Source organism: Maniola jurtina, chromosome 15 (assembly GCF_905333055.1).
Source record: "Maniola jurtina chromosome 15, ilManJurt1.1, whole genome shotgun sequence".
NCBI classification, from domain to species: Eukaryota; Metazoa; Arthropoda; class Insecta; order Lepidoptera; family Nymphalidae; genus Maniola; species Maniola jurtina.
Window position 1 is genome coordinate 3,942,410 of NC_060043.1, and position 17,764 is coordinate 3,960,173.

At 36.2% G+C, this 17,764-nt stretch overlaps 2 protein-coding genes across 3 annotated transcripts; one reads left to right on the forward strand and one right to left on the reverse strand.

Annotated features, from left to right (window-relative positions):
* The first annotated feature begins 8 nt into the window (after positions 1-8).
* On the forward strand, positions 9-6,789 carry LOC123872563. The gene is made up of 11 exons (XM_045916895.1): positions 9-219; positions 497-564; positions 682-791; positions 1,336-1,566; positions 2,833-2,947; positions 3,033-3,090; positions 3,587-3,710; positions 4,312-4,447; positions 5,230-5,376; positions 6,028-6,167; positions 6,573-6,789. Exons 1-11 carry the CDS (start codon positions 126-128, stop codon positions 6,787-6,789), a joined length of 1,440 nt encoding a protein of 479 aa, XP_045772851.1. The 5' UTR covers positions 9-125.
* Positions 6,790-7,249: 460 nt separating this feature from the next.
* LOC123872307 lies at positions 7,250-16,565 on the reverse strand. Of its 2 annotated transcripts, none has more exons than XM_045916517.1 (7): positions 16,459-16,565; positions 12,086-12,215; positions 10,096-10,220; positions 9,558-9,647; positions 8,922-9,160; positions 7,727-8,025; positions 7,250-7,346 (listed from the first exon to the last, which is right to left on the reverse strand). In XM_045916517.1, the coding sequence occupies exons 2-7, from the start codon at positions 12,133-12,135 to the stop codon at positions 7,322-7,324; spliced, it is 828 nt and encodes a 275-aa protein (XP_045772473.1). In that variant the 5' UTR covers positions 12,136-12,215; positions 16,459-16,565; the 3' UTR covers positions 7,250-7,321. The 2 variants fall into 2 exon arrangements, with proteins under 2 accessions (XP_045772473.1, XP_045772474.1); XM_045916518.1 differs by lacking the exon at positions 16,459-16,565 and adding an exon at positions 13,295-13,379.
* Positions 16,566-17,764: the final 1,199 nt, after the last annotated feature.

The following is a 17,764-nucleotide window of genomic DNA, read 5'->3' on the forward strand; positions in this document are numbered from 1 at the left end:
CAAGTAGAATTCAAAAAGTTATTGCATTAAGCAATTTCATGGTTAAGTGAATAAGCAATATTCATTCTTTTTTTAAATCGCTTTCAAGTTTTTTTTTTTAATTTTTACGCATAATAGCTAGTAAGATGCAAGTTAAATTATTTATTGTTATTTTTGTCCTGGTTGCTGGTGTCGATTCATCAGGGATAGAGGACAAAGTAAAACAGTACTTTAGGAGTGGTAAGAATTTTAGAAAAACACTCAAAAAACACAAAAATATTAGAAAAACACAACTTTTACGGCATGACTTCAAAGTTTTTCTCGAAAGCAAGATTAATACTACAAAGTCATTTTGGAAAACACAGTTTTTTAATTCATTACCATCTTTTTACCTACTACATATTCGTTATATTTCGGCCTTTATATACTTCAATTTGATTAAGAAATATCGATTTAAATATTAATATTTAATAGGTAATTTTAATCGACTTTTATGTTGTGATTAATTTCTTTTTAGACGTATTCAAGGCATTTCAAAAACACTGGCGGGCACACCGAAAATCTTTCGAAAATGCTATACTTTTGGTAAGTGTATCGTGAAGTGACTATGTGTTGGAAAATGAAAAAAAAAAACTTGCGTATGTAGGTAAGTTGATGGCGAAGCCTAAAAATGATGCAATACTTTATGGTAAATTTTTTTAGACATTAAAAGAGAGTTATGGGAACCGAGGAATTAATATATACGTAAGACAATCAGCTGATGCCCTGAAAATATGCACCGGTTTATATGGATCGGATAATGTTATAGATTGGTGAGTAGGTTATTTTATCACTACATACCTCGCAAATCCAAGCTATCCTGCTACGTTTTTTAAGCGCTTATCTTATAGTATAGTAATAAATAGATTTTATTAAATTTTTCACCAATAGAAAGACAAGGGCATTAGCGAATTAGCAAAACAGAGGCTATGAGTAGGTTTGTATAGCCTGAGTGAATTTATTAGAGGCCATTTTGATGCTTTTAATAGTCCGCGAAAAGGATAACTTGATTAATAAAGTTTCGGTAAGATCCAATAATATTGGATGGTACTAATCGTAGCGCACACCAAATAAATGTAGATTGATTTTGATTTGAATGTGTCAATTAAATAAAATAGTGTCTACGTTTATACAGAGAACGCTGGGAATCGGGCTAAGGAAACTTCTCACAAATTATTATCAAAAACGTGTTACGGCAAATGCGGGTTCAAGAATTTGTATTACCTTTTAACCTTATGGTATAAGATGCAACAATTATCACCATCGCCAAATTCACCATATAGTGAATCATTGTTGCAAAGTTTAACTCGTTTTTAGGCTTTTGCTAGACATAACGCTGACTAGTTTGCCAAACCTCATCATGCCAGAGATGATGTTCGCTTTGGCGTCCAACTTCCTCCATCTGGAAGCCGGTCTCAGTAAGATGATATTGGAAGCCAAGTACACGCTGATTAGGAACCAGTCGGACATCGTATACTCGGCAGAGGAGCAAACCCTGCACAAATCCCCTTTCAGTTACGTGCAGGTGACGCCTTATGGGCAGTTGGCGTAAGATGTTTAATTTATCACCCGTGTCTTCATTCCCGTGATGAACTCTTTGATTTTCCGGGATAAAAAGTAGCCTATGTGTTAATCCAGGGTATAATCTATCTCCATTCCAAATTTCAGCCAAATCCGTCCAGTAGGTTTTGCGTGAAAGAGTAACAAACATACACACAAACTTTCACCTTTATAATATTACTAGCTGACGCCCGCGACTTCGTCCGCGTGGATTTAGGTTTTTCAAAATCCCGTGGGAACTCTTTGATTTTCCGGGATAAAAAGTAGCCTATGTGCTAATCCAGGATATTATCTATCTCCATTCTGAATTTCAGCCAAATCCGTCCAGTAGTTTTTGCGTGAAGGAGTAACAAACATACACACACACACACACACACACACACACACACACACACACACACACACACACACACACACACACACACACACACACACACACACACACATACAAACTTTCGCCTTTATAATATTAATGTGATTTAAGTGTGATTTGTGTGACTAGATGATGCCTGGGACTTCGTCCTCGTAAATCAAGGTTTTTTATTTTCCGGGATGAAAAGTAGCCTATGTCATTCTCCAGGTCCTTGACTATACTCTTGCAACAATTACGATTCGTTGTTCCATTGGGACGTGATTGAAGGACAAATCAATAAACTAACAAACACACTATCGCATTTATAATATGGGTAGTGACAAGATGATGTCCACGACTTTTTCCGCGTGGGTTAAAATCTTTTAGTTAAAATCAGCTAAACAGATTTTCCGTAAAATGTCAGAGTTTAGTTCTGGCTGTGTAGGTACCTACCTATTATATTTTGAATGAAAATACAGCTGGAATATTATAAGTTCGTGAAAACCCAAATGCCTCCAAAGCTTTTGAAAGATGTTAACAGGGCTCTCTCCGTCACTTATTCCATACAATCGTAGTTCCAATTTCATTTGAATAATAAGCAACCGAAGTCCATGAAATTTTGCAGACATATTCTAGAAACTAATATTTGTGCCTGTGGTGTTTTAGATTTTTCTAAAAATATGTAGTTTTAAAATTACAGGGGCTCAAGGATTTGTATGCGAATTTTTAAGACCGCGTAACTTTGAAACCGAATATTTTTTCTAGAATATACTTATGTCTGAAATTGAAACTACAATTGTAATGAAATTGGAACTACGTTTTTATGGAGCGAGTGACAGAGAGACCCCACTTAATGTAAGTTTAGTGCTTTATAGAAAGATAACTTATGTTTTCTTGTTTAGTATCATTGCTGAAGACTGTACAATAGACGGTTATGTGGTAACAAAACTAAGCGGTATGTCGATTAACTTGGGGCACGACACATTTCAAGTAAGGAATTGTAAATTCAGCGTCGAGGTATGTATCCATACAATAACTTGTGTCACTAAAAATTAAGAAATTATTAGGTAATTTAAAAGTAAGATTTGTTTGATTGTTATAGATTTCTTCCAATCGTCAGGAGCCGCCGATAATAGCACCATATTTTACTTTAGAACAGAGTATGTAACCAATACCTATTAATTACTAGCTGATGCCCGTGACTTCATCCGCGTGGATTTAGGTATTTACAATCCCGTGGAAACTCTTTGATTTTCTGGAATTTTTACTAAAAAAATTAGCCTAGCTATGTCACTCTCCAGGTTTTTAACTATAGAGGTCCATGCAAAAAATCATGCCAATCTGTGGCTTCATTGCGGCGTGATTGAAGGACAAATAAAAAACAAACAATTTTGCATTTATAATATTAGTATGATTGTAAATATAAATGTCTGGCGGCTGAACTCATGTGTTAGTCGGAGTATCTGGACTAGTCTCCTTAGCGTCGCGCGTCGCGAGCAAAGGTCCATTGTAATACGGATCCCTAAAAATGTCCATTGAAAAAGGACCCTGGTCAGATTTGAAACTAGTCGGGCATACTTCGAAGTTATTAGTATTTATTTATAATGAATTCACGATAGTTTAAAAGCTAAAATATTTTATTATTTTATTTTCAAGGTAAACAGCTAGAACTTTTGCTGACAAGACCGATTCGCGCAGAGATGCTGCCGAAACTTCAAGCGGCTGTATTCACTTATATCAATACATCGCTCGTATTTGGGGATTATCTGCCAAAAATTCGGTAGGCCTCTAAATACTTATTATCATCATCATCATTCTACCAGCCCACTACAAACTGAGGATAGATCTCCTCTTAGAAAAAGAAGGGGTTAAGTCATCGCGCTGACGAAATTCAGATTGATAGACTTCAAATATCTTTGAGGACATTGTGGAGAACTACCAGGCAAATGGGTTTCCTCGCAATATTTTCCTTCACCGTTAAAGCAAGTGATGTTAGAATTGTGTGCCTGGAATCAAACCTAGAGGCTCTCCGAATTAGAGGCCGACGGTTTAACAACTAAGTTTAGTACCGCTTACATAGTGTCGTGCACCAAATCCTGGCCAACAATTTTTTTTTTCTCTTATCATAGATGCTCAACAAACATGGTTTTCTCGCTTCAACTATACGCAAAGCTTTGTATAACAATAGTCTAACGAATGGGATTTGAACCTGCGGCCTTTTGGTTTCAGTCCACACCTTAACCGCTAAGCTACGCGGTCACTCTCACTATGCAGATAACTTTCTTTCTACAATAGTTTCTTTCTGTACTACTAAACGATATTATAGTTCTAATTAATGAATAAGGTACTATTTACCTATATCAAGATTTTGTTTGTTTTAGAGATTATCAAAATAATATATTTAAGGAGACGTCAAAGTATGTAAGAGATATTGCCATAGCGATTGACAATAAAACCATTGAAGAAAACCAGGCGACAGTGGATGCTCCGTCAATCAGCCTAACTTGGGATGCTAAGGTTAATACTAACGCCATTCGTATTAGAATATTTGTCTTATTAGTACTTGGTGGCGACACAGACGTGTGTCTTGATAGGTACTGGATTGTAGGTATCAAGTTCAAATCTGATTACAATACAATATGGTTGTATTGAATGGTTATATGGTAATACAGTATCGTTCACGACGTGTGACTGAATGCTATTTAGGGACTCCTCAATCGTTAAAAGTAAGTCGATAGTATGGTTATATGTAGAAGTTGTCTCAGACTGACATTTATTGAGAGTACTTTGATTTAGCTCACTTAACGAACAGTTGAAACGAGACAGATTTATATCTCTCACAAAAGTCTGCCTTGTTTTAACTATAAGTAAAGTCTGAGCAGAGTCAAAACACAAAATAGACCTCTAAATCTCGTGTAGTCCATATATAAAGAGAATCCTTTTTTATTTATTTTCATAAAAGCATTTTTATTTCATTTTTTAATCTCTTATTTTTTAATGATAAAATACTAGCTAATGCCCGAGACTTTATCCGTGTGGAATTAGTTTTAAAGATCCAGTAGGAACCGTTTAATTGGTTAGAATAAAACAGTAATCTATACCGCTCTTCACATCTTTAACTACATCCATGCAAAAATCATGTTGATCCGTTGCTCCGTTGGATAACTTGGATCCGATTGAAAGATAAACCAACGAACCACCAAACTAATTAACCTACAAACAACCATATTTCGCATTTATAATATAGTGACTAGTGATAGTATGTATTAAAAAAATGAAGTTTATTTTTATATTTCTAGTGCCCAGACGAGTTCTGTTCCGGTGATGTCATTGTTGATAACGTGACTGTACATGGGTTGGATACACTATACTCTGCCCACACTGGTGGTCCTATTAAGATGCTATCCGCAAGAATAATGGAATCGTTAAGATTTAACTCATTAATGGTATGATATCGTATTTAGTCATAGTTTAAATCCTCGGCCAGTTCGCAATCATTTACGATTGGCTGACGCTTTTCTTCTTTTGCTAAAAATAAATAGTTCTAGTAAGAGTCATCATCATTATCACCATCATCCGTCAATATGTGTCCTCTGTTGGAAATAGGCTTCTTTTAAGTAGCACCAATCGATTCCAGCCACTTTCCGGATGTCATCGCTCCACCTAATCGGAGGGCGTTCCACTTAAATGAAAGGTTCTAGCTAGTACTACGCAATACTTGTTAGTCTCAATTTATGCATTCATAAATACATACAATTACAGTATCAAGGCGTACATGAAATAGTAATAGAACTTGGCTTAGACACATTGGTCGTGTGTATTAATAAGTTTCTACTGAGATTTTAATAACTGTCTTATATATAGGAGAAAAAATGAACTTTGTGCATTGAATTCTAATGTACTCACTAAATTATAGCATGGGACAGGTTGAGATGACAATCGGGATATGAGGCGGGAGGACGCCCTGCACACCCGCACGTCACCCGCGCTCACCCGCAGTGGGTTAGCGCGTGGGCTGTGCTGGTGTGCGGGGCGTCCCCACGCCGGTTGCCATCTCAACCTGTCGCGCACTATATACACTTTGTGATTGATTACAGGTTAGAGGAAGTACAGTATATTTCCATAATGATACGGCTGTAGAGAAACACAACTTTGTAGCTGAAATCCACGATGTCGCAGTTGACTTTGAAATTAACGTGGAAAAGCCAGAAGCAAGATTCGAAGTTGTCAGCTGGAGGTATAATAAAGATCATCTTAATAAAAAAGGAAAAGGCTGACCAACCAAAGGTGATTGCTCAACGCGCAGCTCAAACTACTAGATGGATCGGGCTGTTTTTTGAAAATTCAATACCTAAATTCAAATTCAAAATATTTTTATTCAATTAGACTTTTACAAGTTCTTTTGAATCGTCAAAAGCATCTACCACTGGTTCGGAATGCCTTTCCTACCGAGAAGAACCAGCAAGAAACTCGGCGGTTGCTGCTCTTTTCAAAGTTTGATATACAATACAAAAAGGGTTAAAATAGGGGTTAGAAATATGTGTAATCCACACGGTCATAAAAGCTATAATAATAACGTCCCTAAAATCTTACTTGATCTACTCAGTATCAGTAAGTGAACTAATTTAAGTTTTGTTTTCAGATCATTTGAGTTTTCAATAATTCGATTGGAACAACGAAGAGACCAAAAATCTCTGACCGCATTCATCCATGGGTACTTATTGAACATGCTGCCTATTTTACTCAACAATCATTTAAGAAATACATACAAACTACTGAGTAACTCTAAGCCATTAGTAGGAGCTGTATCAACTATTTGTGATTGTGGTAATCAAAATAAGAATAAAGGTGATTCATAAAATTGAATGCAACTTTCATTTACAAATTAATTGTAAAAGGTTCCCTAGTAGCCTTTAACTGATAAACTCGTCTGAGAATATGCTTAGGGTGAGATTTATACCTATGTATGAGTATGGGTATGAGGCGGGGAGGACGTCCCGCACACCCGCACGTCATCCGCGCTATCCCGTACGGGGTTAGCGCGGGGCGTCTCTACCCCGAATGCCATCTTGACCTGTCTGCGTACTATTCTTTGAATTTGCTCAGACCCTACGTAAAATCTGATAGATCTCAGCTTTAGAAAGATGCCTGTGTAATGATGAAAATCTCGTCAATATCGATTTTGAGGAAAATAATAACAGTAGGTATAGGTATCTTAAGCAAATCCTAGCTACTGAGGGGAGTCTCTAACCTTGTTGATATTTTTTACTAAATCCAATTATACAAAAGTAACACAATAAAACTACATTTTTATTTTACATTTTATTTTCTTACGTTGTCTTCATCCACGTCTGCCAAGTATTCCGACTTGACTGGTTTCGAAGATGTCTCCTAGTGTCTCATTTTTACGAGTTTTCTGTGAATTAAAAAGGTTAAGTATAAAGGTTTAGTATAAGAGTTATATTTCGGTTATATTATATCATAGTTTATACTTAACGGCCTTATAGGTGAATTTAACTTTCTGTGCCTTCGATCGTACGGAATGAATCTCTTACACATGATGTCCTCTCCATAGAAACATTGATATATTATATCATTGATTTAGGTACTATAAAGTATGGTGTTCTACATTTTTTTAAAATTCAAACCTTACCTAATTTTAGCATCATAATCTTCAACCGATTGTCCACTGCTGGGCATAGGTGTGTTATATAGGTACTCACCTCTATGGTCTTACAACGCTTGAATCCAGCGGCTCCTGACCTTAAATCTATCTTATTATCAATGGTGTCTTACCTTGTAGGACTATCTTCAAGCCGCATTCTGATACTTGGAGAAAATGCTTTTGTTCTACTTTCTATCTCTTCAGGAGGTTTTATTCTCGAATCAATTCCTTTATCGATAACCCAGCTAGATTTGTCATCATACTCATCAACTTCATTGCTAGGTTCTGGGACGATATTTGACACAGGCTCAAATATTCTCATCACTATTTCTGAAGAGCCACTTTGTATTACTGTTGTAGGGATAATCGGATTTGGTAGTATTGATACCCGACGCACTGGTGGTGTCCTGGGTTTGTAGTAAAAGTTACTCTATAACGACAATAAATAAATTATAGTTAGAAAATATTAAAATACATGACACAAAAACCAGGATGTTGAAAAGATTCAATAACCAAGCTAAAAAAAGTCTTACTAAAGTCTAATTCACATTTTTATGATGTAAGGATTTTTATATTCCTCCAAATGACAACAAACAAAATTTTAATATTGTATGGTAATGTTTTCTCCTGTTTGATATACGTACCTACTCATATAAGTCATGTAATGAGCCATTTGAGCATTCAATCATACTTTATGTGCAGTAAAACTTGCATATAAATGCATGTGATTCTAGCAAAAATTCAATATATCCGGCAGTTTTAGGACCTCGCTGTTGTCTAGACGGGAAACTATGATAGTATGTTTAGATTTAAGACAAGATTAAACCCTAGCAATCTTCGTAAAGTTAAGTTCGGGGGCTTAAAACTTATACCAACCTAGATGCTTAGATATTTTTGCGTCTCTAAGTCCATAGATAAACGTATTCTAATATTCTCCACAATTACAAAATGAGAATATCTATTAAAATAACTGTGTCATTTAGACTGGAAAGAATATGGAAAGTTTTTCAACTTTAAAGGGGTTATGAAAATATTTTAAACTAGCTGATACCCGCGACTTCGTTCGCGTGGATGTAGGTTTTTTAAAATTCCCGTGGGAACTCTTTGATTTTCCGGGATAAAAAGTAGCCTATGTGCTAATCCAGGATATAATCTATCTCCATTCTCAGCCCAATCTGTCCAGTAGTTTTTGCGTGAAGGAGTAACAAACATACACACACACACACACATACAAACTTTCTCCTTTATAATATTAGTGTGATACAGGCGTTAAAATTCTATGCGATTTTGTAGACTTCCAATTTGCAAATGAAATTTTACATTTACCTCAGGAACTTGATAGTCTGCACTAATGAAAGTCTTTTCACTGGAACGTCTTGGTGTATCCTGGCCCTTCTTCCATTGTAACGAATCTGAGTCATCTTCTTGTTGACGATATTTATCATTTTGTTCCTTTTTCCTGTTAGAGTATATCGTGAGCTTCTCCGCATATTTTTTTGTAAACTGGTCTTTTTCCCAATGTTTTGCAAGGGAACCATCTCCCGGTGAAAATTCTTGCTGATAATCTTCAGTGAGATTGAAAATAGATACCTGTATTAGTATTTTAGGAAAATAGATCGGTATATTTGGGAATACAATAAAATTGCTAATGTGCTTTATGGGTGATCTTTATGAGTGAACCGGGTAACCAGCCTCAGCTTTGCTCGAGAGAGTTACTCGTACGTTACGTTAGAGAAACCCTTTCTGAAAACCTAACCACACGGCACATTGCCGATTGCATTTGCATGTAAGTTCTTCTTTAGTTCTTGCGGAGATACCTTAGTTATAAATACTTATATAGACGAAATCAATGTGACACAGCTCACAATATGCTTAGATGATGAATTAGCGGTGGTTACAAATAATTTTCACCCCAATTTTAAGCGCGGTAAAGGAATAATGGAATATGTAGAAGTAATTTACCGTCATCGTCGTCACCAATCCTGTGATGGAATAACATATCTGGTTTGTCATAAAACTGACCTCGGCGCATGTACACTCTTACATCAGGCCCTGCAAAGTAATGAAAAGCAAAACAAAATATTGGTTTTCATCAATTTTTAGGGTTACGTAGCCGAAGGATGCCAACGTGACCCTATTGCTAAGACTCCGCTATCCGTTCGTCCGTCCGTCTGTCTGTCAGTGGGCTGTATCTCGTGCACCATAATGCTGAAATTTTCACAGAATGTGTATATATTTCTGTTACCGCTATAACCGCAAATACTAAACATTTAAAAAATATATTAAAAAACACATTATTTCTTGTACGATGGTACAGGCCTCTTCATATGCGAGTCCAACTTGCAGCACCATACTAAGCAATTGGGGCTGACGAAGTATTCGGAATTCAATCAGATTCTCCATTAAAAATTTCACGAACCCTGACTTGGTATCTATTGGTGATCAATTCGATGTAAGTAGGTGAAAACAAACGATAGAGACTGTAACATCAAAAACTTACTCATGTGGATAATAGACTCAGCCAAACAGTAATTGTAGCCGTACGCAACTCCAGCAATTATTGCGATGCCCAGTCCACAGCACACAGAGCATGCCAACCAGCATGAGAGGAAAAAAGTTAATATCCTGTCGAAAGAAAACGTATTGATATCTTCTGTTAAAAGAAAAACTAACTAACCAAAAGATACAGTTCAAAATTGCCGTTTTGACTTGAGGTCCCTCAGACAATTATATAGACCTCCACATAACAAAAATTTGGAATTTTTTTAACCGGAATTTAAAATCCTAAATCCAAGATAGCGCGGATACAGCTAGTTAGTTTTAAACGGAAAAAATCCGATGGCTGTATGACAACTATGAACTCTCGAGTATTCGAATAAAACAAAACCAGATAGGTATTATAATAACGATGTTCTATTTTGATGATGTTAGTTTGAGCTATGGATAGCTTTTAACGTTTTTATTTATCATGCAAATATGTATAACAGTCAGGTCTGTTGTACCTACTTAATTGAAGTTATTTTTAATATATAAAATCCATACAAATATTATAAATGCGAAAGTGTGTCTGTCTGCTACCTTTTCACGGCTCAACCGCTGAACCGATTTTAATGAAATTTGGTACAGAGTTAGCTTACATCCCGGGGACGGACATAGGCTACTTTTTATCCCGGAAAATCAAAGTTTTCCTACGGGACTCTTAAGAATCTATCCGTTAAACCGATTTATATGTTTGGTACAGAGGCAGCTTACGTCTCGGAAATTAACTTCGGCAACTTTTTATCCCGGAAAAGCAAAGAGTTCCCACTACAATCTTAGTAGTTTTATAAAATAGTTTTGTAATCTTATCTAGCCATATACTTTTAGGATTCATAGGTATGTAGCAAAATAGTTCTTAATGCACTGACTGGGTTTCCAATTTAACTGATGTAATCCGCATTTCACGGATATATGAAACCCATTTTAAAATAGTCAATCTTATAATGGATTAACAACAGACCAGCTAACCCAATTTCAGTAGATAATGGAAATCATTTATAGTGCTCTGCTCTACAATTTTAATTCCTATTCGGTATATTTAAGTGAAATAGCCTTGATGACTTATTAGCGAACATTCGTATTCTACAATTTTGAATGGGCATCTTTTAGCGCGCTCTATTTTTAACCCCCGACCCAAAAAGAGGGGTGTTATAAGTTTGACGTGTGTATCTGTGTATCTGTCTGTGGCATCGTAGCTTCTAAACTAATGAACCGATTTTAATTTAGTTTTTTTTGGAAGGTGGTTTGATCGAGAGTGTTCCTAGCTATAATCCAAGAAAATCGGTTCAGCCGTTAGAAAGTTATCAGCTCTTTTCTAGTTGCTGTAACCTTCACTTGTCGGGTGTGTTATACATTTTAAATTTACACTTGTATAATTTAGTTTTTCCATATTTCTGTACCTATGCTTTTTAAAGTGTGCAACCCTAATTAGCCGACGAGTGCAAAGCAATTCTCTTACTCAATTTTTATTTAGGTACATCGGCTATAGGAATTATTAGGATATGGTATTCCGACTTCCGTTTTCTCATTACCTACAATATTGATGCCTTTTGAAGAAGTGAAATAGGCATCTTTAGCGAGCTCTTCATAATATTACTAGGTACCATCACGTGTGATTGGAGGTTTGAACCATAAAGGCAAGCCCGCACTGTGAATTTTAATCGCGCGATTTTATCCTCAGAATTCTGTAACATATGGAAACTATATGGAGCCGCACGCACTCATGAAAAAAATACGCGCAAACAGTTTCTTACAATATGTAGACGTATGTTATAGATTCTGTGAAAGTATTTTTATTTAATCTAAGTAGGTTTAAAAATAAACGAACTAGGTGCGCTTCTAATTACCCCGCTTGGATTGCAAACTGTTATGTTTACAAACCCGTTGCGAACCATTGAATTTCAGCTTTTTTGTAGTATTTATGTCGATTTTGAATCAAACCTTTCACTGACCTTTGAAGCAAATCCAAAGTCCAAGTGAAACAACTGCATATATAGCACATAACTTTACAGAAAGATGTCAGATGTCAGGAACATCGCTGTGGACACTATAATATCGATTGTGAATTTCTTACACGGCAATCTGTAAATAGCGAGCATTTATTAAGGGGGTGGATATCCCAACAGCAAAATTTACACGGTCCGGATGAAGAAATCGGCAGTGTAGAACGTTAATATACAGTTCTAATATTTTTCTTCTAGGCAGAAGAAATATAGGTACCTACCTATGCGAGACAATATATATTATATTATATTTCTTGATTAGGACTGCAGTTTAGGAAACAACAATGGTCAAAAGCCCCAAATCTATCATTTCGGTAGTTGTCTTCGTACCGTTTTTCAGTCTATTTTCCCTCATAAAACAAAAACAGTGAAGATCGATTTTTAAATCACTCGACACCATTTTACAGAATACACGTTAGTGTGTAGGTACCTTGCGTTTGACATCAAAATCTCGATATTTTAGGTTTTGAGGGTTGCATTGTATTCCATATCAGCGTCCAATTATTATATTATTGGAATACATAATTTGCCGAGAATCAAGCACAGCAAAGCATCATGTAATCAGTGAAATGTATAATAATTGTAGCACACAAACAAAGTAATTGCATAACTCAGAAAATGTTTCAGTTTAAGCACCACACATTCCAGCATTAAGCTCCAAATGTTTGTTTACGAAATCAGTTAATATTAATTAAAGTTAAGAAACGTATTCACGAAGCACCTAGCTTCGTGAATGTAGAATGTAGATGTTTAATTTTACAAATGGCTGTAATTTGTAACTTTCAGCTGTAGACTAAAGCTCCGGCTATACGCTCCATCTTACATGAGAGCTTAACTGCACAAGCCAGTCTGTGCAGTTAAGTGCGTGCGTGTGGACGGCAAGACGGTATCCCGCGCAGTTCCGAAAGCTGCAAGATTGGACTGCGTAGTTCAGTCGGAGCGTGTAGCATGAGCATTAGACGCAGTCTCGATTAGTATAGGTTGTTATTTACAAGGCAGTTAGTTGAGAGCAAGGATCTTTATGTAGTATTACCAAAGTGAACTAGAGTGAGGGAAATCTCGCTTTGATCCTGAATCGAAGATTAATCAAATATTACGCTATGGGTGACGGGAAATCATAAGCTCCGGCTACACGCTCCGCCTTACCTGAGAGCTTACCTACACAAGCCAGTTTGCGCAGTTAAGTGCGTGCATGTGGACGGCAAGACGGTATCCCGCGCAGTTCCGAAAGCTGCTAAAGATTGGACTGCACCAGCAAGACGGAGCCGGAACGAAAGGAAAATAGGCTGTTTATAGGCTATGTAGCGTCAAATGTAGAACCATTTGACGCCTACTAGTGATGTTTACTACTAGTGAGTTGACGTTTTGTGATAAGGTACCTAACTTTCGTGAACTCTGGTACTACGCATTAGATGGCTCCTTGCGAACAAAGGACTCAGGATTCAAGTCAGAGGAAACGATTTATGTAACTTCTTTTTTGTAGTTACAATCTTGCAATAAATAAATAAATGAATATGCAAAAAAATTGAACTACTTACCTACTCCGTTTACTTAGGTGGCTATGTACAACCATCATGTAGTTGTAGATAAAACTACTTGACCTCGGGGGTACAAGCACCTTTACACATTCAAGTATCGATGGTACCTGAGATCTATCACGGGTATTGTTCTCGAAAGACGGAAAGCTTTGAATCTTTGCCCCGGCAACGGTAAAATATTATGGAAAATTTGAAAGTATCTGTAAACTGTACCTATAGTATATCTACCTGCTGCTGATGGGTCATAAAAATAGCTGAATATATCCATACTTAATATTATAAATGCGAAAGTGTGTCTGTCTGTCTGTCTGCTACCTTTTCACGGTCCAACAGTTTAACCGATTTTGATGAAATTTGGTACAGTGTTAGCTTACATCCCGGGGAAGGATATAAGCTACTTTTTATCCTGGAAAATCAATAAGTTCCCACAGGATTCTTAAAAGCCCATCTGTTTAACCGATTTATGTGAAATTTTGTACAGAGGTAGCTTGCATTCCGGAAATTGACAGTAGCAACTTTTTATCCTGGAAAATCAAAGAGTTTCCACAGAATTAAAAAAACTAAATCCACGCAGAAGTCGCGGGCATCATCCAGTATCTATATAAGGGAACTGGGATTGCAAAGGAATTGGAATAGATTAGAGTAGAAGTGAGGAATGCGCTGTTATGAATTCAATTACCTTTTACATTGTAAAGGATTATTTAAATGGTAAGAAAGCTTGGGAATGAGTTACTAGTTCTAATAAGTTTTGACTTTTGATATTGTGAATGGTGATAGTAAAAAGATTGCCCGGTTGAATTATTGAGGATTATGTTTTGTTTCCGGTAAGGTAATTTATTCATAGATGGTTTTCAAAAGGCAACCTAAGTACTGTCCAATCTATACCTAACTATTTTCAACTAAATTCTGGGAAATATTAACGCAATTGAGAGGTTTATTAACTATATTATGTTCATAAGTACAAGCCTATTTACTAATTAGGTGCGTGTAAGAAAATAGAAACTTTGTTTTTATCGATAAAGAGATATTATCTTTGTTCTATATCTGATTAAAGTCCGTAATAAAGGGAAAAACATTGAGACAATAAACAATTACAACGATAATATACCTAACAATTTATACACGGAACTAACATTTGTAACACATCTTTGATGGAGTTTGATGACAGGAAAATTGTAACTTGGATAGATCAAGCAAATACTACTTAGGGAATAGGGATCAAGCAAATAATACTTAGGTATAATTTGAATTTCAATTGCTACTAAATAATAACTAGATGATGCCCGCGATATCGTCCACGTGGATTTAAGTTATTCACAAATCCTGTGGGAACTCTTTGCTTTTCCGGGATAAAAAGTTACCTATGTCAATTTTTAAGCACGAGTCTTCTAAGTCCTAACAGTATGAGAAGGGGTTGGCCATAGTCTACCATGCTGGTCAAGTGCGGAAGGCAGGTTTCCTCGCGATGTTTTCTCTTCCGTTAAAGCAAATGACCATGCAAGGTTGCTCACGATGTTTTCATCTAAAGCCAACAGCTTAGAACACACATAACTCCAAAAAGTTACATATGCGTGCCCGGGATCGAACACCCGACCTCCCACGTAGTTAAAAGACGTCGTCGAAGTACGTCTTAACTAATAGGCTATTACCGCTTTTCCGCTAGGCTATCAACCGTGACACTAAATACCTACACACAATACAAGTGTAGGTAAATTAAAAATGTATAACACCCCCGACAAGTGAAGGTTACAGTAACTAGAAAAGAGCTGATAACTTCCAAACGGCTGAACCGATTTTCTTGGATTATAGCTAAAAACACTCTCGATCAAGCCACCTTTCAAACAAAAAAAAACCTAAATTAAAATCGGTTCATTAGTTTAGGAGCTACGATGCCACAGACAGATACACAGATACACACGTCAAACTTATAACACCCCTCTTTTTGGGTCGGGGGTTAAAAAAGTTGGGCCTTCTACCTCATGCGTGAGAATGATAGCACATGCCAGTACCTACATGTTAATTCTTTGTCGCTACCAGCATGGAATTAAACCCGTTTTGTGAGCGTTAAACAAATGTTAGTGGTCGTTTTGGAAATTCGTTTGAAGTCCCTTTCTATTCTACTATAACCACTCTGGTAGCGGTTCATCTATTTATTTTGAACGAGAAAGCGACTTTAATTTTCTCTTTGCAGGTATAAAGCGATTTTCATCACAAAAATGAAAATCTCAATTGAGATTAAATTGTAATCCAAAACAAAGGGTGCAAGCCAACGTTAATTTTTTTCGGAAATGTTATATTGTATAAAATAAATCTAAATTAAACTTTAAAAAATGTAATGTTTTGTATTATTTAATTCTTAGAATAGACTTTATTACCATGAGATTTAACGTTAAGGCAACCCAGCTACTCGACGTAACGAAGATAGTGAGGAGACTAAAAAGGACTAGGTAAACCTATTGAGTTAGTGCCTTGGTTAGTGCATAGTAATTAGTGTAAGTACCTACTAAAAGAACACGTGAACGTAGTGTCTCTGTGTCTAATTAAGAAAGTTTATACATGCGTCCATATGCGTCATTGACAATTTTTTTGAATATAAGTGTAGATATGTATGTACAAAAAGATAATTTATAGGTTTAGGTTAAAGTAAAGCTCCTAATTAGCCAAAAATTTGGCTAATGGCTTGCTTCAATTGAGTAACTCATTGGCACTCAATAAGAAAAACATGTTAAGAATGTTTAGCTTTAGATCAGTATTCTTCTTATATTATATCACACAATCACTTACCTCCAAATTGTTATTTATAAAAATCATTTGGATAAAATATTAATTCTTAAATCAGAAACTCGCTCTACAAACTGTTTTGAAAATAAGTGGCATTATGACATGGATAATGGCAGGAAAATATGTCAATGTCTGTAAATTACTCTGTAAATAAAGTGTCTTTATGTTGGGAACAAAAACACCTCTGAAATGGACATGATATACACGTACGCTGGAAGAGGTATACATATAAACATAGCATATAAATATGTAGTTACATGATAAATGATGATAAACGATGCATATTTTTTGTGCCGATTCGCCCTACCGGGATACATTTTGTGTCAGATGGTCTTCGTGTTGACGCTGTTTTGACAGATGTCTCATCAGTCATCACTACATTTAGTTCTGAGTACGCTCACGTGACGCTCATTGCTGCTATCTGCAGCGCAGCGCGAATAGCGAAGATCGAGATGCTTCAAAAGCAGGTCCGTAATCGCAAGTCCAGCGTATTAGTAAGGGTCAGTGGTGACAAATAAATTGTCCTTGTGATGGGAACAGATAAACACCCATTTATTATTTACTTTATTATGTACATGAAATAGTTTACATAGAAACTGACCTATTTCAAAATAGCTAAAAGTAAATTAAACTAGCGGCACGCTATGATGGCCGGTTTGACGTTTGTCCGCTCATGAAGTTCCGTATTAATTGATAACGACTTTGAAGGAAATAATTGTATTACTTTATTGACGATAGTGATGTGCAGAGATTCATAAATTTTATCGAATGTAGTTTTAGGTTTAGGACTCAAAATTTATTTATTAAATTGATTTCTTAAATGTATACAAGTGTAGAAAAATCAGTTTGCACCATTTAAGGGGTGAATGTACTTGTGAATATGAACAATTTTCACTATGTGGACAAACCTCTGAAATCGCAAAAAAAATCAATAAATTTTTAAAAATGGAATCTAATACGATCGTCACATAGGATCGCTGGCTAGCACAACTACTACCTCCGGCAAACTCGCGTCAATGCTCAATGCAAAACAAAGCAGTTTCGAATTGACGTTGCTTCGAAAAGTATAAACTGTCAGTGCAATGCGATTGTGATATAGTTTTGACCTGGCTTTGGATTTCAAATATTGATACTGCATTACTGTTGACCCTTGCTCGTTAATTTGGACTCTGTTCAAGCCCTTTGTTGTGGATTTCGTCGATATGACCGAACGTACGCAGAGAACTGTTCTAAATAGTCAGACACGTGAGTTCGTAATACGCCTTCGTAACTATTTCGATCGTGAAGCTCAAAATGGAGGGCCAATTTT

Excerpts from the sequence above, each read along its gene's own strand:
- LOC123872307 (XM_045916517.1), bottom strand. The coding sequence starts at position 12,135 with ATGTGCTATATATGCAGTTGTTTCACTTGGACTTTGGATTTGCTTCAA. Across the intron at positions 9,161-9,557 it reads GATTGGTGACGACGATGACG|ATTATCAGCAAGAATTTTCA; the intron begins GTAAATTACTTC and ends ATCTCACTGAAG. Across the intron at positions 7,347-7,726 it reads CTTGAAGATAGTCCTACAAG|AAAACTCGTAAAAATGAGAC; the intron begins GTAAGACACCAT and ends TTTAATTCACAG.
- LOC123872563 (XM_045916895.1), top strand. The coding sequence starts at position 126 with ATGCAAGTTAAATTATTTATTGTTATTTTTGTCCTGGTTGCTGGTGTC. Across the intron at positions 220-496 it reads AAAACAGTACTTTAGGAGTG|ACGTATTCAAGGCATTTCAA; the intron begins GTAAGAATTTTA and ends ATTTCTTTTTAG. Across the intron at positions 5,377-6,027 it reads TAAGATTTAACTCATTAATG|GTTAGAGGAAGTACAGTATA; the intron begins GTATGATATCGT and ends GATTGATTACAG.